The sequence below is a fragment of the Buteo buteo genome, chromosome 5, assembly GCF_964188355.1.
Source record: "Buteo buteo chromosome 5, bButBut1.hap1.1, whole genome shotgun sequence".
In the NCBI taxonomy this organism is placed as follows: Eukaryota; Metazoa; Chordata; class Aves; order Accipitriformes; family Accipitridae; genus Buteo; species Buteo buteo.
Window position 1 is genome coordinate 28,587,135 of NC_134175.1, and position 27,724 is coordinate 28,614,858.

Sequence of the window (27,724 nt, forward strand, 5' to 3'; positions counted from 1 at the left end):
TGTGAAGAACAAGGGGCCTTACAAGCAGAGGCTAAAGTGCCCAGAACTCCTCAGCATGGAGAGAAAGTGGAAGAGAGGATAAGATTGAGTCTTATATAATCAATAAAGCAGTAGATAGACTGAAGTACCATCATTCTAATCCTGCAACACAGTAAGGGGTACTTGGTTTAAAACACTAGTACTTTACACAACAGCAACCTGGAACTTACTGCCATGGGATGCTGTAGAGGCAGACAATATCAGCAGACTTAAAAGCTATTAGACAAATTTATGGACAACAGATCTGTAAGTGGATACTAAAAGGACGAGGCATCTACATCTTTGCAGATGCCTATTCTCCTATTTTCACTTCAAAACACTCTCTTTTGCCACTGTGACAAACTATTCCATAGAAACTACACTGGTGTGGCCCAACAGGGCATTTCTAATACTATCTATCAGTTCAAGAGAATGTAGATGGGGGGAAAAAAAAAAGAGACCATTCTCCCCCCATTCCAGAACAGTGACTGGTACTCAAATAACAGCCTCAGTGCTCGTCCCGAAAAAAATCCAAGTCCAGCCCTTTACCTTTTTTCCTCCAAAGCACACTGCAAAGATTTTCTATGGTAGCATAACCTAACCCAGAAAAACTAATGTATTGGTTTTGTGTGGCAAGGTTTTAGTGTGTGTGGCGGCGGGGTTACAGTGGTGGCTTCTGTGAGAAGCTGCTGGAAGTTTCCCCTATATCCGATAGAACCAATACCAGCCAGCTCAAAGATGGACCCACCGCCAGCCAAGGCCAAGCCAATCAGCAATAGTGCTAGTGCCTCTGTGATAACATATTAAAGAAAGAAAAATGTTGCTGGGACAGACAGAAACAGCAGCCGGAGAGAGGAGTGAGAACATGCAAGAGAAACAACCCTGCAGACACCAAGGTCAGCAAAGAAGGAGGGGGAGGAGGTGCTGCAGGCACCGGAGCAGAGATTCCCCTGCAGCCCCTGGTGAAGACCCTGGTGAGGCAGGCTGTCCCCCTGTAGCCCATGGAGGTCCACTGTGGAGCAGATCTCCACCTGCAGCCCATGGAGGACCCCACACCAGAGCAGGTGGGTGCCCGAAGGAGGCTGTGACCCTGTGGGAAGCCCATGCTCGAGCAGGTTCCTGGCAGGACCTGCGGGTCTGTGGAGAGAAGAGCCCACAGAACAAGTTTTCTGGCAGGACTTGTGACCCCATGGGGGACCCACACTGGAGCAGTGTGCTCCTGAAGGACTGCATGCCGTGGAAGGGACCCATGCTGGAGCAGTTCATGAAGAACTGCAGCCCGTGGGAATGGCCTACATTGGAGAAGTTCGTGGAAGACTGTCTCCTGTGGGAGGGACCTCACACTGGAGCAGGGGAAGAGTGTGAGGAGTCCTGCCCCTGAGGAGGATGAAGCAGCAGAGAACATGTGATGAACTGACCATAAACCCCATTCCCCATCCCCCTGCACCACTGGGGGGGTAGGTAGAGAATCCAGGAGGGAAATTTTGCCCGGGAAGAAGGGAGGGGTGGAGGGAAGATGTTCTGAGATTTGATTTTATTTCTCATTACCCTGCTCTGGTTGATTGGTAATAAATTGAGTTAGTTTTCCCCAAGTTGAGTCTGTTTTGCCTGTGACGGTAACTGGTGAGTGATCTCTCCTGCCCTTATCTCGACCCACGAGCCCTTTGTTATATTTTCTCTCCCCTGTCCAACTGAGGGGGGGGGGGGGTGATAGAATGGCTTTGGTGGACACCTGGCATCCAGCCAGGGTCAACCCACCACAACTAAAAATATCAGATGAAAGAATGAATGACAAAGCAACAAGAATCAGAATCCTGGCAAAAGGAGAGAGATCACCAAGATCTCTGTAAATATTATACAGGAAACTCAAGTGCTTAAGACAAGGCTTTGCATTTTAATCTGGGCCTGAAAATTAAGAAATTAAAGGACTGAAGTGCTCAACATCCCAGTTAGTTTTTTGCAGCTTTGACTCATATTAGCTAGTGCTAGTTTACACCAACTCAAAGACCAGGAAGGAATTTTTCTGAAAGACAGTACTTATTTCAAACTTATTTCTCTTCCCCATTATTCTTCTTTACTCTTACAAAAAGCATACTTTTTAAACCAGGGAAGAGACTGCAAGACTACTTTCCACTGAAGCAGAAAAAAACCAGTACGATGTCAAGTGACAGGCTTAAATCCCACTGCAAGAACATTAAAAGATCCCCAACTAGACTTAATATCATTTCCTCAAAAAAAAATATTTCTGAGAAAAACAAGCTTGCTATACAAAGGGCTAGTAGGTAATAAATCAGAAGTGTTGCCACTACAGAACATACAACTGAAGAGCAGATTTTATTCTTAAGCTCAGAGGATAAAGTAGCTCCATGCACAATGGTTAAGAAACCTAAACCACAAATTAGAAGTTTAATAAAGCAACTTGTTGATGCTCAAGAGATTCTCAAAACTGCATGTTATCTAAAGCTTTAGAACATGGTGCAGATTCTTAATCTGATTCCCTTCTCCAAGGTAATTTTCATACACAGAATTTATCAAGTTACAGAGAAGACTCCTATTAATTTGTCTAATACTTTTAATAAACCTTCCAATAAGCTACACAGTATTTTACTACACGTTAGACTACTGTGTATAGAATTTAGTAAACTTTTTAATTGCAGAACAACTAATAACCTATGAGATAAAGGAAGTATTTTGCCTCCTTTGGATTAACTGAACAGTGCAGTTTTAAAGCTCTTCTCAAAAAAATTACTAAATAAGGTACTTCAGTTATATAAATTTTCAACTTACCTTTTTCCTGTGAATTCTGCTTGACCCTTCTTATTGAAGATGAATTTGGAGTCATTATATCCCCATCCATTCCACTTCAGAAGTTCTTGCCTTAAAGGGATAAAAAAATTTAAGTGAGAATGTTAGCATATTGTAAACCCAAAATGATTTGCAGTTATATGGCTTTGGAAAAAAGTCTTATCAGATAGCAATTCAAGAAAACAAGTACATACCAAAAGTACATAGCTTAATAGAATTAAAAGTAATTCTGCAGCCACAACTGTTACTCCTCCAGATTGCATCCTAAAACTTGAAAGACATGATGCTTTATAAAAACAACCACCAGTTTAAGTCAATGCACACTGTATGGTGATATTCTCACATTGAGAAGAGTAATGTTTGAAAGATGCTTGGTTTTAAATCTATACATACATACTTACACAAATAGGTAATATTTGAATATTTTCAGAATAAAAAGTTTTAGCATTATTATTATTCTGTCAAGAAAATTTTAAATTTTAGTTGTTTGACATTACTGTAATCCCACTGCATTCTTAATAACATTCACTCAATGAGGCACTCAGACGCATTTGGATTGAGAATATATTTTGGAAAGTCAAAAAACCCAAACCCCAAGAACTGCAGGAATAACATACCAAATACAACCCAAATGTGCCACCATAAGGGAATATAAAAAACCCAAAACCACAACTGCCAAAATACAACCACAATATTGAAATACCTTAAGCACAACCATACCAAAACAGAGGAGCTCTTAATTATAAAATCATCTGAAGTACATCAATGTAAGCATATTTAAAACTTAGAGATACACAGAGTAATTACACATTAATGTAACTTTGCTTTAAAAGTTTTCCATTTATTTACATTAGAAATGAAGTACTAACCTAAAACCTGAATTTTAGTTAAAAGGCATCTTAAAGAAGTCTGAAAACAACTTATTTACCTCACTCCACTATATACAGTGAATGTAGCTCTTATTCTCAGACTGTATAATGTAAGAGAGTAAGATGATCAGGGTGACCATTTCAGAAAGACCTCACAATTCAGAGAAAGTACTGCCTAAGTCATTTTTAACTCCAGCATTACGTACAAGATAACTGGCTGATGATTGATTACCAAAGGCCTTCATTAGAAAGATAATATTAACATAGGCTGCTGACATACTGTCAGTGTTGTAATTAAATAGACTTGGCTTAATCAAAATTTGTTTTCTTCAAACTGCCTGTACAAAAGGCTTTAATCAAATAAAAAAGGCCATAGATATGTATTTGTCCTGGTTTCAGCCGGGATGGAGTTAACTGTCTTCCTAGTAGCTGGTACAGTGCTATGTTTTGAGTTCAGTATGTGAAGAATGTTGATAACACTGATGTTTTCAGTTGTTGCTCAGTAGTGTTTAGACTATGGTCGGGGATTTTTCAGCTTCTCATGCCCAGCCAGGGCACCTGACCCAAACTGGCCAACGGTGTATTCCATACCATGTGACGTCCCATCTAGTTTAGGAACTGGGAAGGGGGGGGGCAGTGATTTGGCCGCTCGGACACTGGCTGGGTGTCGGTCGGCAGGTGGTGAGCAATTGCCCTGTGCATCATTTGTACATTTCAATCCTTTTATTACTTACTGTTGTCATTTTATTAGTGTTATCATTATCATTATTAGTTTCTTCTTTTCTGTTCTATTAAACTGTTCTTATCTCAACCCAGGAGTTTTACTTCTTTTCCTGATTTTCTCCCCCATCCCACTGGATGGGGGGGAGTGAGTGAGCGGCTGCATGGTGCTTAGTTGCTGGCTGGGGTTAAACCACGACAGTATTTCATTACAATTGTTTGAATCAGACATTTTAACAAGCCTTTGACAAATCTAGGACTTTAAGCAAACTTTATAGAGCAGTTTCAGTACTCGGTAACTGATAACAGTTTTGTGAAATAGCCCATCTATGTTGTTCTTCCACATAGAGGAATTGATTCTAAAATTTCAGAAAAAATTAAACTACTTGAGCAGACAGCTGTGCAGATAGGGAAGCCCCTCTGGCTGCTTCCTCTGTCAACAGAATTGATCTTTACACATGTAGTGTTCACTCAGAAAAGGGCAAGGATCCACTTATGTTTGATAGCACAGGAATGCCTTGTGCTATTGTATTAACATGACATATTATGAAAATGTGTTCTTAATGCATGTTATGCAGTCTTGCCTATGTTTACACGTATTCCTATATTCTATATATATTTATAAATATTGTGTATCTTTATAAGAAATTCCACAAAGACACCATGTCATACACAGTTGAGCTGTTCCCAGCTGAGAACAAGCTGACACAAAATTGGCCAACTCAAGTGGCATTTATTTTTTTAAACTAAGCGTTCCCCTCAAATCCCCATCATTGCAGTCCTCCTCAAAGCAAGATTTCTCCCTCTGCTGACTAAACATAGTATTTCTGTACACCTGATCTCTGTCAAACCCTGTAAAGTCAGAACTGACTTGATATTAATAAGCAAAATTTGAGGAAGGCTCGAGCAGCTTCACCCCTAACTTAGGAGGTAAGTCCTCTTGCAAGGCAGTGCCACAATAAGTGTGCCAAGTATGATGCATGAAACAGGCTAGAGAAACTAGCTGCAAAGCTGGAGACAATCAGATCAACCAAGACACACAAGAACAGGCCCTAAAGGAACTGGTGACATGAGATAAGCTGATAAAGCACAGCTTTGAAACTATCATTAGTCCTGATGTCAGCGCATATAGATATGTCCCACAAAATCCAGAGAAGGTACTATTAAGGCACTGAACAAAGACCCAGATACAAAGTGTTTTTGCCAAGCTGACTGCATTCCCAGTTGTTTGCCTTTTCTAAAGGCCTACTTTCCTAGGTTGGTGTTAAACTACCTGATGCTTTCATCAGGCTTTAAAAATACAGAACAGATGTTAAAGAGTTTTTACTTAAGAGTTTATTTTCAGGTTGAATTACTCCTGAATAAAGTTTACTCTGCCAGAGAACATAGCTCTTGTTATTGGTGTGATGAGAATAATTAAATTAAAATCTAATATAACAGTTAGCATGTTGTAGAAGAGCTGGTTCTGAAACATCTCAGCTACCTCATAACACAAAGTCAGATTTCCCCCCTGCCCTGCATAATAGGCAGTATTACATCTTGACAGGTAAATGCCACTAAAGTTAAGCATTTAATTTTTATATTCAAAGCTATACTGAGCAAGTCTGAGGTTTCTGTCTGGAGACAGGAAAGGCTGTTTTTGAAACCAGTCACCTTACATTTAACCTTTCTTTTGTTCCACCATACCAGAGTACTACCAGTTTAAGAACTGCTGTTTGATTTACTTATTGTCATTCCTAGCACTTCATGCCTACACACCAAGAACAAGTTAAAGGAAGCACTGCATGCAGCTCCCTAAAAGAGAAGCCTAAAAAGACCAACCAAATTTTAAAAGAAGGAATGATTAGTCAGCTCTGATTTATTTGTAACTGACATGACCTGCAGGAAGACCAAGACCACCAAGGAAGATCTTCTCACATACCATTTGAAAGGTATACTCTTCATGAACAAGAGCTGGTGAACCTCAAGACTCAAAGGAATTGCCTTCAGCGCCAAGGAAAGAGGGAGGCATCAGATGAGATCTGCAAGCCTCCTTGACTACTGAGGCAATGTCAGTGTCATACTGATAGAATTCAAAGACTGTAGCAGAATTTTTTCAAAGAGTGTTACATACTAATTGACACATTATTCAGAAGAGGCACAAGCAGGTCTGCAAGACAGAGGCCAGGCCAGTATGCTTTTCTTCCCCAGGTGTGCCTCACTACCCCAGATCCCTCAAGTAAGGGAAATGCACTATAACACACACACACCTGCTCTGCATTTCCTTGTCTTTCCAGCTTACATTTGGAAATTAAAACCATAATTTGACAGCATAATAAGAAACAGAAGGCAAACAAGGAAGAAAGTCTTTTTCTAATCCTAAGTGTCATAACAGCATTCCTCCCTCTTCTTCATTTTCATACTGCCCTTTTGCAGCATTATTTATACAGTCACCATTCCTCAGAAAAAGCTTTTCATACCCCAGCTCCAGTGCAGCACCCCCACTGCCCTCTGTAATGCCCCAGTGTAGCAATTAGAGCTGCCTGCCAGATTAGCATCATGTTTACCTTGCCTCTCAAGAATGATCCAAGCTGTGACTGAGCAATCGATGCAGCCTTCTCAGGAAATGTAGGTTTTCATTCCCAAAATCTCAGTGTTAAACTCATTCCAGAAGAATATAAAGGGCAGAAAGAATTGCTGAGCATCTGCAGACCTAAGCAGACATTAAAAGCTCCCTCTATGTATGAGTACTCAACTTATCCAATCCTGGCTCTGAGACCAAGGGACTCAAAGTACACATTGATCTGTAACTAATATGTACCACCATTACACCTACCTAGACTTTTAAAAATTATGTATCCTTTAACACTTCAGTATTTTGTACCATCCGAAAGTTTCCCTTGTAGTAAAAGTTTCTAGCCTCATTCTTCAAAAATTCAAGAATTTGATTGCTAAATGGTAAAACAAAAATAACCTGAATACTCTGTATAATATCTAAATACTCTGAATAATATCTGAATACCTCAATATATGTTAAAAAACCACTTTCCAAAAACAAACATAGACAGACTCATCAACATTTGGTATTATTCTTGCTTTAAGCTCAGTGTTACTCAGCTCTGTACTGTACCTGAACTGTCTCATTTAGAGACAACACCTTTCCTATTCTGTACATTGGCTTCAACAAAATAGCAAGCTCACTGACTCTTTCATCTTTGACAGAAATATGGAATATTTTAGCCAAAAACAGTAGGAAATGACCAGTTCTTTCTTGCCTTCTAACTTAAAAGCCAGAAATTCACTACTGAAACGTATGAAGTACTATAAAGCAAAGCTTGCTTAATTTTTAATATATATTTTTATATACATGCACAAAATTATATTGCCTGAAGGGAAAAAACCTGAAAGAAAACAAGTTACCATGGAAACAGTAACAATAGGAGATGAAAACAGTGTGACTAGGTTAAGTGAATTTAAATATTTCACTTTCATTACAGTGCCCAACACTGAAATATTAGTTTGACTCAATGCAATAAGGATTTTTACAGCAAAATAAAAAGAGTCGAGTGTTGTCTGCATTTTTCTGGAAAACTGGCTATGGAATAATCAAGGAGACACTGGGCAGGATGCTGTTGAGGTCACAGCACAAGGCACTATATTAAGCCCCCAAATGACCATTAAGGTGCCTACAAACTGGGCAGAAGCTCATGAGGTGGCAGCATGCCCAGTCCCAGGGTGCAGAAGGGTGGTTCCTGATCCACCAGCTGAACTAGTGCTCCTGAGGCATCCCGTCACTCAGCTGGGCAGACAGAGGCCTCCAGACCTACACTATTTCAGCAAAACTGTACCTCCCAGCACTCTCCAAATCTTGTGTTTTAGTGAGAGGCACAGTGACTGGCTGAAAAAGTTCTTGTGTCTCCCTAGGAAACTGAAGAACAAGTACAGGATCTACCACAAGTTTCCAAGCTCAGCATCCAAAGTTCAACCCACATGGTAATTAAACCATGGATATCATTTTTCAGTAGCTTCAAATTCACATCACAAGTATGCAAACATCTACATACACAATACTTACAACTGCCAGTTGAGATGAGTTTTTATTGTGGTTTAAACCCAGCCAGCAACTAAGCACCATGCAGCCACTCACTCACTTCCCCCCGCCACCCAATGGGATGGGGGAGAAAAATCGGGAAAAGTAGTAAAACTTGTGGGTTGAGATAAGAACAGTTTAATAGAACAGAAAAGAAGAAACTAATAATGATAATGATAACACTAATAAAATGACAACAGTAATAATAAAAGGACTGGAATATACAAATGATGCACAGTGCATTTGCTTACCACCCACCAATCAACACCCAGTTAGTCCCTGAGCAGCGACCCCCCCCACCCCTACTCCCCCCAGTTTATATACTAGATGTGATGTCATATGGTATTGAATACACCTTTGGCCACTTTGGCTCAGCTGTCCTGGCTGTGTCCCCCCTCCAGCTTCTTGTGCCCCTCCAGCCTTCTTGATGGCTGGGCATCAGAAGCTGAAAAATCCTTGACTTAGTCTAAACACTACTTAGCAACAACTGAAAACATCAGTGTGTTATCAACATTCTTCTCATACCTAACTCAAAAAACATAGCACTATACCAGCTACTAGGAAGACAATTAACTCTATCCCAGCTCAAACCAGGACAGTTTTATACTGCAAAATAAAAGCATCACCAACAGTTACAGAGCATTTCATCTTCCAAGGTCTAAAACACATTCATATTATAACAGAAGTAAAACACAGAAGTTTTTTCACCTATGATAAAGTTATGAGATTATGTTCAATGAAATATCAGAACCAAGATAAAGTAATGAATGAACTCCAAACTTTAGCATCATATGATTTAACAAAGAATGGAATTGCCTCATTACACAGACATACCATCTAAGCACATAAATATCAACAAAACTCCCCCCTTCTCCAAAATAATCTGAATATCTGGTACTTTATAAACAAAACTGAGACAAACAGGCTAATTTACTCAAAGGACAAGTGACAGTTACATGTATTTTCTTCAGAGAAGATGAAAGTGCAGTTCAACCCAGCTCAATCAATGTGACTCAGGTGGAACAAAGCCAAGATGCTCACATCAATTTCCTTACAATAACCACCAGCATTTTCAATCCAATCACCAGCTGATGCTCAGCATTAAAACAACATATACATAAAACACTCAGACACTCCTGTTCATGATCCAAAAACCAGCACATTCTTGGAAATTAGTTTAAAGTGGTAGTTTTAGGGCTACCACATGGGCTAAAGCACCAATATTTGCCTAATCTAACAATGCAAAGAAGTCTTGCAGGTTGTATAGTTCTTGCAAAACTTAGTGCATGGGTGCAGTAAGACTGAGGCAGTACTGTGGTGCTAAGAGGCTACAACAAGACAAAATTACCCAGACAGTAACTCCTCAAAGCCTACCTCAGCTGGACTTTTGGTTACCAACTCAGACCACCAGCTGGAAATTCAGAACCTTTTCCACAGGTGACACCAGAAGGTCACTCTCCCTCTCCTCTGGCGCAGTCTCTCCATTTGGGTTATACAGTCACACTTCTCAACCAAGTAAGCAAGACACTCCAGAGTGTTTTTAAAGCCAGTAGGTAATCACTATGAGATGCCTGGAAATTAGGAATGCAGCCCAAGGAATCCCTTCAAGAACTGCTTTGTGAAAGCATCATTTATCTGGAGAAGAAAGCCATGCTGCAGGCAGGGACTATCTGCTGTGTTTCATTCTTACATCTCTTCCCTCTCAGAGGATCTTCCCTGCAGCAAACCAAATGTAATCACTCTCAAGCCTGAAGTCAAATAACATCTGTTCTCTAACCTTAGATACATTCAGGTTTCAGCTAAACCCCTGCAGCTGCACATACACCTGATTCAGTTGCTATTCTGTTGACTGAATATCAGATATGGCAACACAAACCTGGGTTCATAGTTACAGCTTAAATCTACAGTAAGCAACAAATGCAGACACAAGATTTTAGGCATAAGACTTCAAGGATTTAGGTACTCAAAAGCAGTGTGCTTTTTTTTTTAAAAAAAAAACTGTTCTGGTTAACTCTCCTTACACATGTTCCTATCCTCAAATATTTCATTACTCTTGATTTCACCACACTGAATAAAAAAAGCCCCAAGGAATAAGGAAATCAGTGTTTCTCTACTGTTCTTTCATAGAAAGCTTAAGTCAATTAGGGTGAATTAAAGATCCAGGAAAGCCAAGACATTATAACTAAGCTTCTCAGTATACACTTAGCCAAATGATTATTCTTATGCAACAGAATACTTTACTAGAAGCTACCTCTATTCCACCTACTACTTTAGTTGACACTGGTTTCATTTTTATCTTCAAAGAGACTGCTCTACTACAAAAACTGCATGCACATGGCTACTTCCAGGCAGCAAATGAACAAGCACTTAAAGATTTTTTCAAACACTAGAGATCAGTCTTTTAAGAAGTATTTTTTGAAAGCTTGCAAAACCAGGAAAGCTGCTTCACTATCTTAAAAAAATGAGTTAATGAAGCACTCGATTGTCTGCCATTTATTTGCTCTAGCAAAATAAGCTCAGTTCCTGAACAACACTGTTTTACCTATTGCATAGAGAATTTTTAGCATCTGATGTATTTGCTACAGAGCACAAGTGCTGAAGAAAACTTTTTGGCCTATACCATCAACCCTGAAGACTTGCACACAACAGCCCAATTTTGGATATAACAACACTACAGAGGCATTATGCTTGTCCATCACATTCAGCCTACAATTGATTTTTTTAATACTTCACATGACTTGTTCTCTACTAAGAGGTATAGTAACATTTCAGGAAAGTCTAGTTGGCTGCAACCTGTTACACTACAGATGTCCTTACTTCACCCCAGCTCAAAGTAGCTTCTAGGAAGTTCAAGTAATTACTCTAGTCTATTGCATTAACAGATCATTCTATTCAGTTTTAAAAAAACAAATGAAGTTTGAATAAATAGCTACATATACACACATTCATTTTCCTGTACATCACAGTTCAGATCTCAGTAGATACCAAGAAGTCTATCTACAAAATTCTTTCAGTTTTTGCTGTAAACTGCTATTTGCTTTCATATAACAATCCATATTGTACTTTACATATTAAACATACTTTACACTTCTATCTTCTATCTTCATTTTTTCTAATAAAATTTAACCAATGAATATATCCAGTTTGGTTTACTTAGTATCAAATGATCTGATAATACTTCTTATATTACTTGAATTCTTACAGATTTCTTACATTTCATCTGCCTGACATTCAACAACTTGGAGCTAGAAGACAGACATGAATTCCTGTTGAAGCAATTTGAATATGAAGTCACATTTGCCTTCAGATTATGACACTTCCTTTTTTTAGGCTAATGTTTCCATATTAGAATCTTCTTTCTTTAACTATTCCTCTACTTCAAGCATTAACTTTCACTAGCTATTAACTGCTCTGATGCAATCACAGAGCCTCCTGTGAACTGCCACACCTTCCTCAATGCAACAGGCTCCTACTCTTCTGATTTGTTAAGACTCTCTAGTGGCACCAGCCCTTTCCTCCTTGACGTAAGTTTCCACCACCTTAAGCTCAGAAATCAGCTATACCAGGATTCAGTTTATTGTCAAGTGTTGCTTAAACACTGCTGTCTAAAGAGTCAAGTGTTTGTAATAAAATAAAGATTGCTCTCAATATTGGTGGTAAGATATGAAGCCTCTTTGACATTACTTGTTAAATTCAAGTAGCACCAACTCTTTAGGAGTTAATTCATGTTGCTGCTTGAAGTCATAATCATTACCAGCAACTACAGCAAGAATTGCAAGAGTTTGTATGAAGGTATGGCAATATTAACACATTACCCTGAGCAACCTGGGTGTGAACTTGATAGAGCAAGTGGCTGGCTATACACTCATCCCTTAGTTTACCCTGGACAACGGTATGCCCATAATAATTAAGAGAGATCCACAAGCCTCTCTTCCTCCCACAGGAAAGAAGCTTCTCTACAAAGAGATAGGAAAATCAGGAAATCCTGCCCTGCTTTCTCTTGCTCCAGGACAGAAAAATTTTAAGCCTATGAGCTACTGAGTCAACATTTAGTTATAATCAATTAATACTCCCTTTTAACAAGGGCCAAATTGTTTAAAGTTTTATTTGAATAATTTATAATACAAGCTATTATGGCAAGATTAACATCAGTGCATGCTCCACCTCTGAGGCACTCATTTTCTAGCATACATAACAGTTACTCTGGTACAGCTGTGTTCTAGGGAGTTGTGACACCTTACTGTTTTCAAAGCAGTACTGGTTGAACACTTCTTCATCATCTTCAAAATAACTGTGTGTAAGTTTTTAATTCATGTCTCACCAGCAAAGCAAGTTTATTCGTAACAAGTCAACAAAAGTCAACAGCATAACATAAAAGCTCAGAAAAGTAATTTCAAGGAAGAGTTCTTTTCCAACTCAATTTTTTTAGTAAGTTTTTCAGCATGCTTATCATCCTGTTAATGCTTCAACACACATTGTCTAACACTGTCTATGATCCCCATCTTCCACTGCAACATTGAATTAAAATATGAAACTCAAGCCAGGAATGCCACCAAGAAATAACATCTCTCCACTCTTCTAGTACTTAAGATTTCCCTCAAGAGGATACTCAGATGAATATAGGATTGCTTGTCTTTTTAGAGGACCTTTCCCATCTCAATAATCATCATTTTAAGAAGTAGGAAGTGTATTACAATCTTTAAACACATCAATCTGCAAACATATTGTTTAGCCTTCACAAACATTTTTATTTGGAAACAGGAACAGTTAGATGAGCACCCACAGGCTCTCAGTCAATTCCACATACTCTCCTTCCTCCCCTCTACTGGTGGTGTACAATGTCTGGATAAGATCCTTAACAGTTTGGTCTTTGAACTATCAACAAGAAAGCCATGTTTCTGCATATCACTGTCTAGTGACTATTGGATAAGCAGCCAGAAAAAGTTTCCTGTGATCAGAGACATACTCCTAAAGTACTACAACGGGGTGGGGGTGTCACAGGAAGCCTACTACTTTGCAGAAGAAATGCAAGATGAGAAGAGTGCACCTAAATCCAGTACAATAGCGTCTGTAGCTCTGACACCATTTCAAACACTACAGGGAAGATGCAACAAGCATAACGAACAAAAATTTTGCTTAAAGTACTTCTGGCTGCAGCTTTGCTAGGAAAACTTAAAGCAGTAGTTCAAAAGTGACAGAAAAGCTGAATCATCATACAGAGGACTGCAAGAAAAAAAGCATCTGGGTTTGGATTGTCCTAATGTTGTTGATAAAAGCCTTGCAATATCACAGTACCCATCTATAGGTCAGTTATTTTTACCAGATTTTTCAGTTAACCTTTTAGGCCTCACAAATAGATCAACCAGCTCCAGATTAACTGGAAGTCACTAGAACAGGACTCCAGATGTTCTTCACTTGCCACCTCCAAATCCGTATAGGCAACAAAACTGTCTTTATTGCCCCATCACTCACTTCAAAACCTGGGAATTATCCCCAAACACAAACTCTACCTAGATCCTCATATCCAAGATAAATTTAAGTATCAAAATTGTCACCTGCAACATCTCAAACATGTTTCAACCACTTCTCAAGTGTTCAGAGGGAACCTTAAGACAGAAATACAGCTCCCTTTAAGATTTTTTTGTTCCTACACATACAAAAAGGCTGGGCTCCAAGTATATCAAGACAGTTGTACCTATGGTGCAGACCAAGCTTTCCAGCAGCTCCCTTACACTCCCACAGCAAAGTATCCAGCAGTTGCACCATTTTGATCATAAGCTCCTTGAAACAACATAATTTTTATTCTTAATACAGAACAAGCTATTTAGAGTAAAAATAGCAATCCATTATGATCCTATAGCAAATCCTAATACGGGAGAGCAATGTCGGTAACTTGTAGAAGTACAGGTGTTAAGTTCACTATGCCCGTGTTTCTATGGAGGAAGAAGCTATCCTTCAGGTCACACGCCTCTTCACAAAAGCCTGTTTCTCCCGGTCTTCAAGGATGCAATAACTGGCTGTAGAAATTATGCAATAATCCATTTAAACTATATCCCTGAAAACGCGCTAAACTGGTATTTTTTCTGAAACAGTGATTTCTTCCCTAGCTAAACTGGTATTTTTTCTGAAACAGTGATTACTTCCTAAACTCAAACCAAAGAAAAACTCAATACAGAAGGCAACAATTCTGGAATGACCCATTTCTTCCAGTGAGCAGCACTGTTTGACACATCTCCTGCAAGAGCATCAAATCCCTCTCAGTGAGAGCTAAAGGCTTTCAAGCTTGTTAACATTTGACTACATGCCCATGACATCTCAGTCCTCCCAAACCAGGCAAGCTCAGCTTGTGGCCCTGGGCCACAAATGGCATGTTAGAATAATTCAGACTGTCCCCTGCTCTCTTCTTGAAAAAAAGTTGAGCGCAAACCATGGGGTGAATGGATTTTCCTCAAAGGAAGCAACAACTCTCTTATCCACTACTTGCCCTACCTGCCTCTTTACTGCCTCCATACACTACCATACTGGTCCCTGTACACAGCTCAATGGAGAGCTGTTGGCTATAACCTAAACCTTAAAATGCTCTTACAGACTAGCAAGCCAACACACGTATAGAAAATCCACATCTGAAAAGGGGGAAATCACAAAACAAATACAAGTCCTCCCCGACAGAAACATGGGCCTCATGATGATAAATTACATGAAACTGTATCATGGTATTATAATTGTAGCATTTGAAAGAATCTGCTAGAAAAATAAATCCAAGACCCAGTGAAACAATTTTGAACTAGACAATTTCACTATTCGTCTTCCCTTGGTCTGACGTGACCTGAGATTCCTTACTACTAAATATGGTAAGAAACAGAAAAGGTAGTTAATACACTTAAATCTATTCATTTTCTAAGAAACTTGAGTTAGACCCTAATGTACAAGTATGTTTTTGGCAGCATTCGCATAAAGTGAAGGTTTCACATATCTGTTAACAAAGGAGGACTGAAAGCCCATACGCAAACTTTGCTTTTCACACATGCTGCATTCTTCGTTGTAACAGCCACAAAGTATCTTACAAACATTGAATCTCTTCTCCAGTTATTAAGGTGACTATGAACGACTTTCCATTTTAATACAACCCCACCCACTACAAAAACAAGCGAGAGGCTGAAGACCACCTTCTTTCAGGTTCATCCAGCCCCCGCAGCGGTGAATCGCTTCAGCGCTTCCCCCGCGTTTGGGCTTAGCCCCATCCTCCTCCCCGCCGCTGCCTTCCCGACATCTCCCAGCCCAGCTGACCCCGCAGCTCCCCGCACAGCCCACGCGGGGCCTCCCCCGGGCCCCATCAGCCCACGCCCGTCCCCGGCCGGGAGCGAGACCGCTCTCCGCAGCACCGGCTGCCCTAGCCCTCACCGGCAGCGGCAGCCGGCCGCCCCGGGAGCCCGCCCAGCCTGGCGCGACCCGCCCCCCGGCGCGGCCCGGGGCCCGCTGCCCCGCGGGGACCCCCGCCCGCACCCACCGCTTCTTCGGGATAGAGCCGGAGGCCGGCCCGGCAGAGCCCCCCTGCGCCTTGCAGGGGCTCAGGGAGAGCGCTTCCCGCTCCGGAGCCCGCGGCGAGCCCCGCAGGTGGCCGGAGATGATGCGCAGCCGCCGCCGGGCGGAGGACGGGGAGCCGCCGCCGCCGCTTTCCGCCGCCTCCTCCGCCGCGGCCGCCATCGCACTTCCGTGTTGTGCCGCCGATCGCCACCGGGTGAGAGGTCGGGCGGGCGGAAGACGGCTCCCGGCGCTCCCCTCATATGGGCCGTCCCGGCATGCACCGCCGCCCGCGCGCCTGCCGCCCCGCCCCGCCCCGCCCCGCCCCGGGGGAGCGGTGGTGCGCGCGGCCCCGTGAGGAGGGGGGTTCCCGCCGCCGCGGGAGCTGAGGCGTTACACCCCCCCCCCCCGTGCGGTGACCCGACCCCGCTCGGCTCGCCTTTCCTCAGACGGCAGAGGGGGAGGGCGCGCTTATGGCTGGGGCTTCGAAGCCGGGGCCTGCTTCCATAAGCAGCCGTGCAGCTTGCCAGAATAGCTGCCTGCCTCAGCAGCTCAGGACTTACGTGACAAAACGTGAGAGAAAAAAGGCTTTATTAGAGATTTCTCACATCTTGTGCTATAGTTATCACCCCTTTAATCTCTTAAACATGAGGGAACACAGGTGCGTGTTCGTTACAGGTGAGGATTGCCTAAGTTACTGATGAAATGCTAATTAATGGCAATCACATAGGTGGGTTACTTAAGAAATAGGTTGGTGAGGTGACAGATCATCCTACAGGAGTTACAGATTTTACCATGACTGTTGACAGGGACACAAGGCCCTGGTGAGTGGAGGGCTGCTGAGCCAAGTGCCTCTGCCTGTGTAACCTGGCTGTTCTTCCCACACCATGTGTTGCTAGAAGAGAGGCTCCCGGTGAGCTGCTTCCCCCCCCCCGCCAGTAAACCCACACCACAAAATGAATGCTGACTGGCTGGAGGGAATATATCCCCTTTTGTACTGGGGACAGCCATCGCTGGTTACGGAACTGTCAGTCCTGACAGTGTTTGAGCCCTGTGGGAATAGCTGGGATTCACCCTGTAGCATCACTGTGAAGAGGGAGAAGAATTGGGATTTAAGGGGAGATACAGATGTGATGCCAACCCCAGGTGCTGTCTGGTACTAGGAATTTACTTTCATGCACTGGAGTGCTTTGATCACCTTTGAATTTCCACTCAGGAAAAGACGTGGAAACTGGAAAGATTTTAAAGGAGAACAGATGAGAAGAGGGTTTTTTTTCATCAGAGAATGAAAAAAGGCTGAACAAACTGAGTCCCTTAAAGAAGACTAAGGAAGATAGGTTATCAGTCTTCAAATATGTAAAAGACTACTAGGAAGTGAAAGGGAGCAACCAATCTGCACTTCATGTCCCAGCTACGTTGGTGAGAAGTAATGAGCTCAAACTGCAAGATACAACTTCAGTATACCAGCATAACATCAGACCACTTTCTAATGGCAGTGAAAATTAAAAACTGTTGTAGTCTGCCTAAGTAGAGAATAAAGTCACCTTCATTAGACAGCGTTAAGAACAGACAACATACATCTTTCAGAGAATACATCGTTATAAGCAGTTCTGCTTGGGTCAAGGTGATGGGCTACATGACCTACTCAGATTAATTCCAACTTCTTCCCTGTGATGTCAAATACCTCACACTGTTGAAGCCTACTCAGTTGTCACACACGACCTGTTTTCATGATCAGCTTTTGGAGCTGGATGGCACTGACCAGCTTTTTTGAAGTCTTGAAGTAGAATACTAATATCTATACGATTACTAATACTTTTGTAATGATGTTTTGCCTATTGTTGATTTATTTGTTTATTCCTTCCTCATACACCCCTATGCTTGTTATGTCATGTATATGAAATAAAATCATGTGAAAATTCGTAAAACTCTTACCTTGCCCTCTTTTGAATCTCTTTCAGGGACCTATTTCTCCCATGATACTTCAGCTTGATACCTTTCCATTAGCTAAGCAACTACCAGAAAGTTCTCCAGGGAGCAGCATCTAGCCGAAAGTTCTCCAGGGAGCAATACGTAGTGCACAAGCAGTGAGACTTTGGTTCAGTTCCCTACTTCACATGCAATATTTTTGCCTCTTTGAGTCATAGCTCCCCATATATAAACCAGGGAAAACAGTATCTCCCTAGAGAGACTGATTTGAAGATAAGTACACTAAGGACTGTGTGACAATATAGGATCAACCCCTATAAGACCTACTGATGGAAAGCAGTACATAAAAGCCACCCAGGTATTATTACTATTTGTTTTGCTTTTATTCTCACTGTTGTTAATTGATTTTATGCCCTTTGTGTACTTTGACTAGAAAATAGTTTGTAATTTTCCTGGGGCAGGAATTGCACTAGTTGCAATGGGGTCTCAGCTTTAAGTTAGGTTTCTGGTATTACTGCAACATAAACAGCTGTTCCGGCAGTTTGATAGTTTGGTTATGGAGTTAAATTTCCCCCATGTGAATAATTTGTATACTACTTTCTGGATTAACTCATGCATATCCACATTTAACTGTCTGCCACTGTGGAGGCAGTCTGTAGGGAACAAACACAGGTCTCTTGACTGAGTTTCCATTCACATTGTTTACTGAAGTTCTGGTTATAGCTGGGGGGACTTTAAGTCACAGTTATCTAAGTCTTTTCAGGTTGCTGAACGCTGGCAAAGAGATACTAGATTCATTGTAGTAGGCTTCAGATTCTCCTAGAATATTTCTTTGTATCACAGTCACTTGTAAGGAACAATAATGAGCCCGTTGGTCATTTATTTGATCCTAATCATAGAGGTTCCCAGTAAAAAATTGAATTCAACTAGTTTCTGATAAGCAATATTTGTCACCACCTCAGAACTTAATTCTCAAAGAAGTTCCCGATTAATTCTCAAGTGCGTGTGTGGCTGGAGATTTAACTGGGGGTATTAGAGGCATGGTGGTATGGTTTGGAAACCAGTGAGAACCCTTGTCTCACACAGAGCAAAGGTACAGCTAAGCGACACCTTGTTTTTGTGCAAGAGGGGTCTTTGCTTACAGTAAGAAAGCTGAGTTCCTGCCAGTGCTCTGCATGCAATCCTCAGTTCCCTTGGAAGGATGGCAATCTTTATAAAAAGAAACAGTAATATAATGTACTGGTGGATTGTGAGGTTGTCGTTTCTCATCATTTGCCTGAAGTGAACCACTGGCATATTTTCAAAAAATATGTCTAATTGATTCATATAAAGTCTATCTGATAAGTAGAAGTGCTGAAAAGAAAACTTAGGAAACAACAATTTTGGAAGTAATATGGTTGTGACAACAAAGAGAACTGATTTCAGTAAAAATACCAGCAGATCTGCGACGTGGTAGTTTGAAGTAAGCTAATCATTGCTGAGCCAGAGCGGCAACATTCGCCGTTCCATGAGCTGTCCTTCCCATATACCTGAATGCACCTGCAAGCATGAGTGAGATGCCAGCTCAATGTGACACTCGTCATGTCACCAAGGACCTGCATGTCCAGAATTCTGGACACTGACATTTTCAGGAAGCATAGTTTTAAAGAGAGTTTACAGTGTAATACAAAATAAAGTAGCCAAAATACTTTAAACTTTCAGAGAGGTCATCATAACAAGGTGTCTCACAGCTCTATTATGTAGTAGTCCGGTGGGAGAGCACAGAGGGAAGGAACATGCTGCTCTGGACGAACGCTGCACTCTTGGGTAACCCATATGCAAGCTGTGAAAAGAAAAGACTCTTCTGATAAATTTTCTTGCCTTGAATGAAGTCCTTCAACAGATTGTTGAAAATCACCTAATGTAGCATGAGAGCCCTTGAGATGTAGCTATCAGATGTGGAAAATTAATTGATGGGATACACATCCACTCTTAGAAGCTTCAGCAACTTACAAGTTGCTGAAATAGCAACTGTACACATATCTAGAAAAGAAGGTAGAGCACTATATTCAACTTAAACTGTAAAAAGAATTTTGAAAATTTTCAAAGAAGTTTTATTGAAACCTGAGAAAGTTCCTGGTCCCAGATGAAACTAGCAGGAATTTCCAGTGCTATAGTACATGCCTGTGCTGTTCCTTAACTGACTAAATAGTGGAAAAATGTTATGGTATTTTGTATTTATTTTTCACTTTTAAAGTAGCACAGCTGTGCGTTATAATTCTTAATTCACCTCACTGCTTCTGAGGACAACAGAAGAACATTATCGTAATATTAGCCAATGAGAAAATGAACATAAAGAATCCTTTGCTTTCTAGAAAGGTGGGAAATTAGAAACTAATTTTTTCAAGAATCTTCATTTCATGGCACTACTTGCAAGGTTAAAACAGAAGGAAACGCCTACTTGAATAAGGTGTGGTTTAGATGTTCTTGATTTCTCCAGTTCGACTACTATTCAGATATGATTGACACTAATCTAGTAGAACACCTTTTTGTTCTGTACCCCTGTACAAAAAGCCACCACCTACAGATGAGGTGGGGTTTTGGCTGCCTTAGGTACAAGATGGGTGTGGGACATTCACAGCTGAATCATGGGCTCAGAAGAAGCTGATGAGGCAATAAAAGGGGGAAAAGAGCATAAGCCCTTGAGATCACCTCTGGATTAGTCATTTTTTCACCAGGGGAAAAAAAAAAAAAAGCTTACACCCATTCATTAACCTGTCATTCAACACCAAGTAATTCATGCTCTGGGAGGAGTTTTGTTGATATTTGAATGGGCCAAGAAGTTTTCCTGAAAGGAGCCAATTCGTCTAAGACCTACTTAGGCTTTGTGCCATTTTTATGGAGTCAGCAGAGACCCTGGGCGAAAGGCACCGCATCCATCCATCCATCCACTACCAGCTTATGGCAATATGGGGCTCGACTTGCAGGCCTTAGTGCCACAGAAGGAGAAAGGCCCAGGTCTCAAGAGCTTACAGCTAGGGAGCAGTCTGCAGGACCTGAAGCCACTGGCAAGGATCAGCCTGGATTGGAAAGGTTGCACAAGGATCAGAGGAACTGAAACTAGGAAAAAGGTGATAAAAGCCTGCAGAGCATGGGCCATGAATGCAACGTCCTACCTAGGGATCTGCTGACTTTTTTTATATGGAAAAGGTTAGTGGGCATCATGTTCTCTCTTTAAACATACAAAAAATACAAATGTTTTTGTACATGGTGGTCAACTCTCTCCTGGTAAAGAGAGAAAGTATCAAAGATAATCAACTCAGCTTTCAGTTGACAAGATGATTTGAACAGCTTGGAAATGCTAGAGCTTAGAAGTAAGTCTGTATCTGAACAACAGCTGATCACCGAGAAGCAAGTCCTAAATCCTTGTCCATAATATATTAAGAAATGTGTATCCAACTTCTCTGTGAAACTGCTGTGACTTCACTAAGCCTTCCACTGTTGCCCCAAGGCAGAGTTATTAGAAATACATTATTATTATCTGTGTACTAGTAATAACTCCAGATCTGACTTTTCTGTATATCACATTTTGCATGAAAGAAAAATACTTGCTAAATTGTTTGCTGTATGCATGGATGAGTTTGTGCATCGATCAGTTCAAGGCTGGCCTTTGCAAACTAGGTAAGACACATTTCTATTTGTTTCTTCTGATTACTTCTCATAGTAAAATCAGTTAAACACTATCACTGCTAGTAATAGTAGCAGATATGTTTATCAATATACATGCTTCACAGGTTCCCGGTGAACTTATTTCACCTTCTTCATTCTACTGTAATGACAGTCCTGCTGCATCCAAATAACTGAAGGGAAGAAAGGCAAGCTTCCTAGAAAACTCTGTGTGTTATCAATTAATATGTATAATATGACTGAAATAACCAGGGAGCTGCTAACATCCTGTGTACAGCCCTCATCAGTTAATATTTAAAATAGGGAAACAATAACTAGACATAATTTAGGGTTTAGGAACTAACTATTAGAAAATGGGTCTTTATGTCAGAAGAGGTAATGGAATGTGATCTGGTCAATAAACCTTGAAGAACTGCTTGGAACTGCCAAGGTTAGGGAAGAAGTAGGTAAAAGGTAATTCCTACATGGGGAAATCGGGACCACTGACTCATTGACCACCTACTCAAATGATACCACCTACTCAAAAGAAGACAATGAAGGAAGAAGACAGAGTCTGCGCACTAATTCACATGAGAGGCAAAGAAGAACAAACCAATCATTAAGGGAAATAATAATGAATATGTATTACTTAAGTATATAAATGTGGGAATTTTTGAGACAAAGGTGTGCTGTCTTGAGACAGGCACCCATTCATGTGCATCAATGAAATTAATGTGAAAATACCTCGACTCTGTGTGTTATTGGCTTGCACACCGGGTAAATGAACCCCGTTTGAGGGACAACATGCATAGAGATGTATAGCCCTGCCCAGTTCCAACTCTTCTGCAACGTATGTCAAAAGCCTGTCAAGAGAAAAAGCTTTCATACTTACTTATTGAGGCAATTCAGTAAAACCAACTAGAGTTACCACATATGGCTTCCTGCGGCTTTGTCAGTGAAAGTAGCCATAATTTGACATTTACAGACAGTTAGCTTTCAAGGTGCATATCCCAAAGGAGCTCAGGTATGGTTTGCACATTCTTTTTTACTGCCCCAAGACTTTCTCTCCTTCCCCTTTTTTAAGAGAGCTGTCAAGTAAAGGGAAATGTAACTGCCCAGCATGACAAGGGAGCTTCTGTAGAAACTATTTGCCCCTACACTTTCCTGGCTGTTGCAACTCCTGTACACCTGCATTTTGTCTTGACTTCATCTCATAACTATTCTCAGTTCTCTTTATTTACTTTCAGAACCTCCATTTTTCATTCCAGCTTTATGCCCTTCTGTGTAAGAGTCTGGCAGGAAGTGCTGCAACACTGAAAATCCCCTTTTGAGAAGGAGCATTGCCTTTCTCAGCCCAGTTTATGAATTTCTCCTGAAGAGAGTAGGTAGTTTCCTTTTGAGACATTTAATTCATATAATTATGATACTCTCCTCATTTGGATAGTTATGTATGTTTGGAAAGGAAAGATGCTGTTTTATATTTTCCCAAAATATATTGCTTTGATAGCCAGCAGACAGTAGAGAAGTGTTCCATGGGGAATTGAGGCAGGAGAAGCTGGCTATAGTAAACACTAATCAAGTTCAACAATTTGTCCTGATAATCCTATATACTGGCATTCTCCTGTCCCCTGTGCTCCAATCTGTATGGAGTGTGAGGTCAGCTCAGGATACTGCTAGAATCTCTTATGTATATCCAATCCTCCAGGGAGATACTGGGTGCTAGATTGTATTATAGCATTTTATTAAATAATCTATTCTAAGTATGTAGTTCAATGCACTAAAATTCTTGCACTAAAATTCTTCCAATCTGCCACAATTTCTCAGATTTTAGAGAAGGAAGAAATGACCTAATAACAGCATTTGCTTAATTCTGTATTTCCCTTGCTTATGTCCCTAGACATATCATTGGTTCTAATAACCATTATTTTACTCCTAAGGGTATATAACGTATAAAATGTATTGTGGAAGAGAATGTTGCTTGGGTTTTAATTAGAAACTCAATCCCTGTGTATCCTTTTGAGAAGATTATATGTATGACAAGAGCTGTACAACTTCTGGGTGAGAAATAGCATCTCAGGAGGAGGAGACATACAAGGGTATGGAGAGGGCCGATTGTGCTTGAATGCAGTTTAAGCCTGTTGGACTTTTTACTTGCTTAATTAAAATATGAAAAAAGTGCTGATGAAAAGCCTAGTGTATTTGTGTGGTTCTTGACTGAATCTTATTACAGAATTCTTTACTTGTGAAAATGGACGTTAATCAGCTAACTTAGCAGAAATGTTTGACATATTTCAATTAAAGCTGTAACACTTAACTGTTGTGAAAAACCCCTTTCCTAGATCAGATAGCAAGGCAGCTTAACAAACAAATCAGCTATTGCAAATCCTTCCTCAGAGTTTAATGAGAAGGAACAATTTCTTCTAGTGTCTATTACATTTTAAGACAATTACCTGAGTGTGCTCTAGGGAATACCAAGGTATGCAACATCAGACACACAATTAAGCAATGTAATTGTGTAAACACCGTATTTGGGACAGGCAGGATGTTTGAATAGACCGTGCAAGAACTGTTCCCAAATGGAAGCTGACAAATAATCATGGGACACTTTAAAACGAACAAAACATTCTTTAAATGTGAGTTGTATTTGACTGAAGTGTTTGATTTTACTTTTAGGGTTCCCTTCACATAGCACCATTGTTCTATTTACTTTTCACGCAAAACAATTGATATTTTTTTTCCTTTGCTTAAAACAATAGGGTTTTCCATGACCTGGAGGGAACTAGATGTCAAAGCAGAATGAAACAGCTACAGCTTAGATTAAAATCATTAATTCTGTTTCAATAATACTTAGATTATCCTCATATGATCTTATATTACTCCATAATTATCTCCTATACAATAGTACAATTGTCCTGTAAAGGTAACTACTAATGGAAAGTTAAGATTTTATAACTAATAAGAGAGAAATTTTATTAAACATCTGAATTTCCCAGCCCATGATAGGTGCTTTGTGAAAATGGTAGACAGAATACAACTACTCTGAAGCCTCTGCATTTGTTCTGATATATGTAGGCACACATATCCTTTTATAACTGAGATCCATAGTCTTTCAACACACAGCTAAAAGTAAACACTATCCCTGCCATTAAGGTCTACTGGGGGCATGGTTTAAGCTGTGTCCTGATGTCCTGCAGCATATTTGCAGTTTATGCACTAAGCTACATGCACTCTTAGCCAAACAGCCAGTGGTCTCCCGATCCACTGTACTTGTACCTCTGTTCAGCCCTCGGTGATATTCACTTCCCTCTTAGTCTGTTCCCCCAAATTTTCCTTCAATGCTGTATCATTCCTTCTAGTTTGGCCCAGCTTCCCTTTGCATTGCCAAATCAGAGGTGCCTTCTGACAAATCAAAGGTACTTTCCCTGTATGTACTAAGTGGATATAGGGGACTAATACAACTCACCTTCATTTTTAGAGACACGCTTCAAGATCGTAAGTTTAGGAAGACATTCAAGAACACAGGCAAAGATGATGAGAATGATTAGATAAGAGTCAGGCAGAGTGTAGACAGAACAGGTGGTGGTATTAGGCATTTAATCGTCTCTTCATGTGCTGTGCCAAGAGGGGATCAAGTACCCTAAGCAATTACATGGCAAGATAACGGAGGCAAACTGAACATCCAGCAATGGCTTTTTATGTGCTTGTGCCACAGAAAGCTTCAGCAGGAGACTGCCAATGCCATGAACACAAGATCTTCTGTGTCCTTGTACCATGTTTCTTTTGTACCTCTGTGGTTCCTCAAAGAATGGAGTAATGGGAAGGAGGAATTGCGGTCAGTGAAAGAGGAACCAGAGGCACAGAGCTGTGAACAGGGAACTTAACCACAGGCTGGTGAGTGCCATCCACCATGTGCTGTTGCACTCATGGCTAACCACAGCAGGGAGTGATTTCCTGGTTTACATTCAGCTAAATTGTTGTTATGCCAGTACTATACCATTTGCATTTGGTTTGGGGCAGAAACGTGCAGCTCCTACACCTCATTTTCATTCTCCTTTTTCTGGACCTGGATCTAAGCTCTTCAGTTTTGCCCCACCTGTGAAACAAAAACCAGAAGGAGGAGACAGGCTGAAGTAATAATAATGAGATCAAGTAGTAAATCAAGGAAGCTTGAACAAATGTAGCTAATTCTGTCATTCTGTGAAACAAAACAAATGTTGATTCAACTATAATTTAGGCTGAAGAGTCAAAGGCAGCTGAACAGAATATTTGTATGAGTAAAAGCAACATTTCTGCTCAGATGCAAATATGTTGCAGTTTTTAAAATATAGTTTTAACATCAGAGATGCTAGTAAAAAGGGATGATTTTCAGGATTTTGCAAATTACAGCACAGTATATTAAGAGGAATGAGTGGCAATTTATCTGAATATGCAAGGCTATAAACCGGAGCAGTTCAGCAGCTGCCCCAGAGGCAGCTAAACTGTCTTTGCAATGAGAGCAAGAGCCTCCTGGAGAAGGGTACAGTGGACAGTCATGGGTAGGAACCATTAAAAAGCATCATTACCTATAAGTAAGCAAGCAATTGTGAGTCACTAGCAGGCAGCCTGGCAATGTCTCCCTTTCACTTTTGGAATTATTGGTTATTTGTTGATTTTAACTTTTAAAAATTTTGTTTCCTTCCCAATGATGATGTGATTTGAATTCATCTGCATATTTGATTATTGTACTGTAGAAGTTTAATTAAGTTTATAAAATTAAAGAATAGCTTCAGCTTATCCTGCGGAATTTGCACCAGCAGGACATCTTAAATGCTCCTACTGCTGCTGCCTTGCCAGACCTGAGGACTCCAGTCTTAGGCACTGTCAAGCCAATGCTGTTCACCAGTGCTTTGTTTCGATAGAGAAATGTGGTGCATACAAGGGATAACAAAGGCAGCTCCTTTTTTGAAGAACACAAAATAGATTAAGCTGGTCTCAGCTGAAAAGGATGCCATCAATTTAGACAGCAGCCTGCTCTTTCAGCTGAAAACATGGGAAATGGAGCAGCACAAATGGGTGAACTGCTTGATTCTCCAAAATATTTGTGAGATAATTAATCTCTACTGCTTTCTTTGTTTGATAGGGGACCAGCTTACTGCTCCATTACATGCAATGATATCGCTGAAGAAGGTAGGCATTTTGAAATGAGAGAAAAACAGAATTTATTTTCTCTTTAACACAACATTCTTTGTGCGTTGAGAAGTTAAAAAACAAACTGTCCTTGTGTTCACGGCTCCTCAGCGCTGCAGCGCTGGAAGTTTAGGGGCAAAGGAACAGCTGTAAAACAGAAAGTGGGGGCAAAGAAAGCAGTGCCAAACTTTGAGGGAGAAAGTACTACTGTAAATATACCTAATGACTAGGCATAAAAAGAAGTACTGAGTGATTCCTCATGCTCTTGTGAACTGAAAGCAGCTTGGTGAGAAACCTCTGGGCAATCATTCCCAAGCTTGCTGGAACAGCAAGACTGTAGGATAATAGTGTTGGCTCCCCTGCTAGAGCACTCCCTCCTGGCCAATGTATGGATTAGTATTAAGAGGGCAGTTAAGGATAATAGTACAACCTTGTGACTGAAGGAAGAATAAAACCATGATAATAAATTCAGCAGAGAGAGAGAGTTAGAAAATTGAGACATTTATCAGGACAATTGTCTTGCTGTGACAGTAGTAGTACTTACCCTGGACATCTTGGTACAAAGCAACTTGGGCCAAGAGCATTAAAACTGCCTTACCCCTATTTAAATGCCAAATTTCAGCTGGAATCGAGAGGGTGAGACTCCTGGTACATAGAAAAAAAGACAGAGCTGAAATGCCTGTTCTTGAGTCCCTAATTTGAGTTTTTCTTCTGTGTTTGAATTTTTCCTTAAATGGTTAGAGATAATTTCTGTCTTATTCCTCCAATAAGATGTTTAAATTCCCCATTTACTGCTCAGTACATCATTCAAACTCTCCAACTCTCAGAGCAGAAAGCACTGCTTTTGGCTCTTTAGCGGAGAGTTCTCTGCTCTTGGAGCAGGAATGCAGAGACATAGCACATTCCTTCTACAGAAAGCTTTTTAGCAATTATTTTGTAGTCAGCTGAAGCATGTATTTGTAGTGTCTAAATATATTTTATT

General features: G+C 40.7%; 1 protein-coding gene across 4 annotated transcripts in view; it reads right to left on the reverse strand.

Annotated features, from left to right (window-relative positions):
• AGPS (alkylglycerone phosphate synthase) overlaps window positions 1-27,724 on the reverse strand; it is an 86,779-nt gene that overhangs the window by 45,844 nt on the left and 13,211 nt on the right. For 2 of the 4 annotated variants that reach the window (XM_075028363.1, XM_075028365.1), the window contains 3 exons: window positions 27,287-27,387; window positions 25,571-25,669; window positions 2,806-2,895 (listed from right to left, as the gene is read on the reverse strand). In XM_075028363.1, the coding sequence (XP_074884464.1) occupies window positions 2,806-2,895; window positions 25,571-25,623 (143 nt within the window). In that variant the 5' untranslated portion in view covers window positions 25,624-25,669; window positions 27,287-27,387. Of the gene's footprint in view, window positions 1-2,805; window positions 2,896-15,988; window positions 16,219-25,570; window positions 25,670-27,286; window positions 27,388-27,724 lie in introns of those variants that run through there. The other 2 variants (XM_075028364.1, XM_075028362.1) reach the window with 2 other exon arrangements.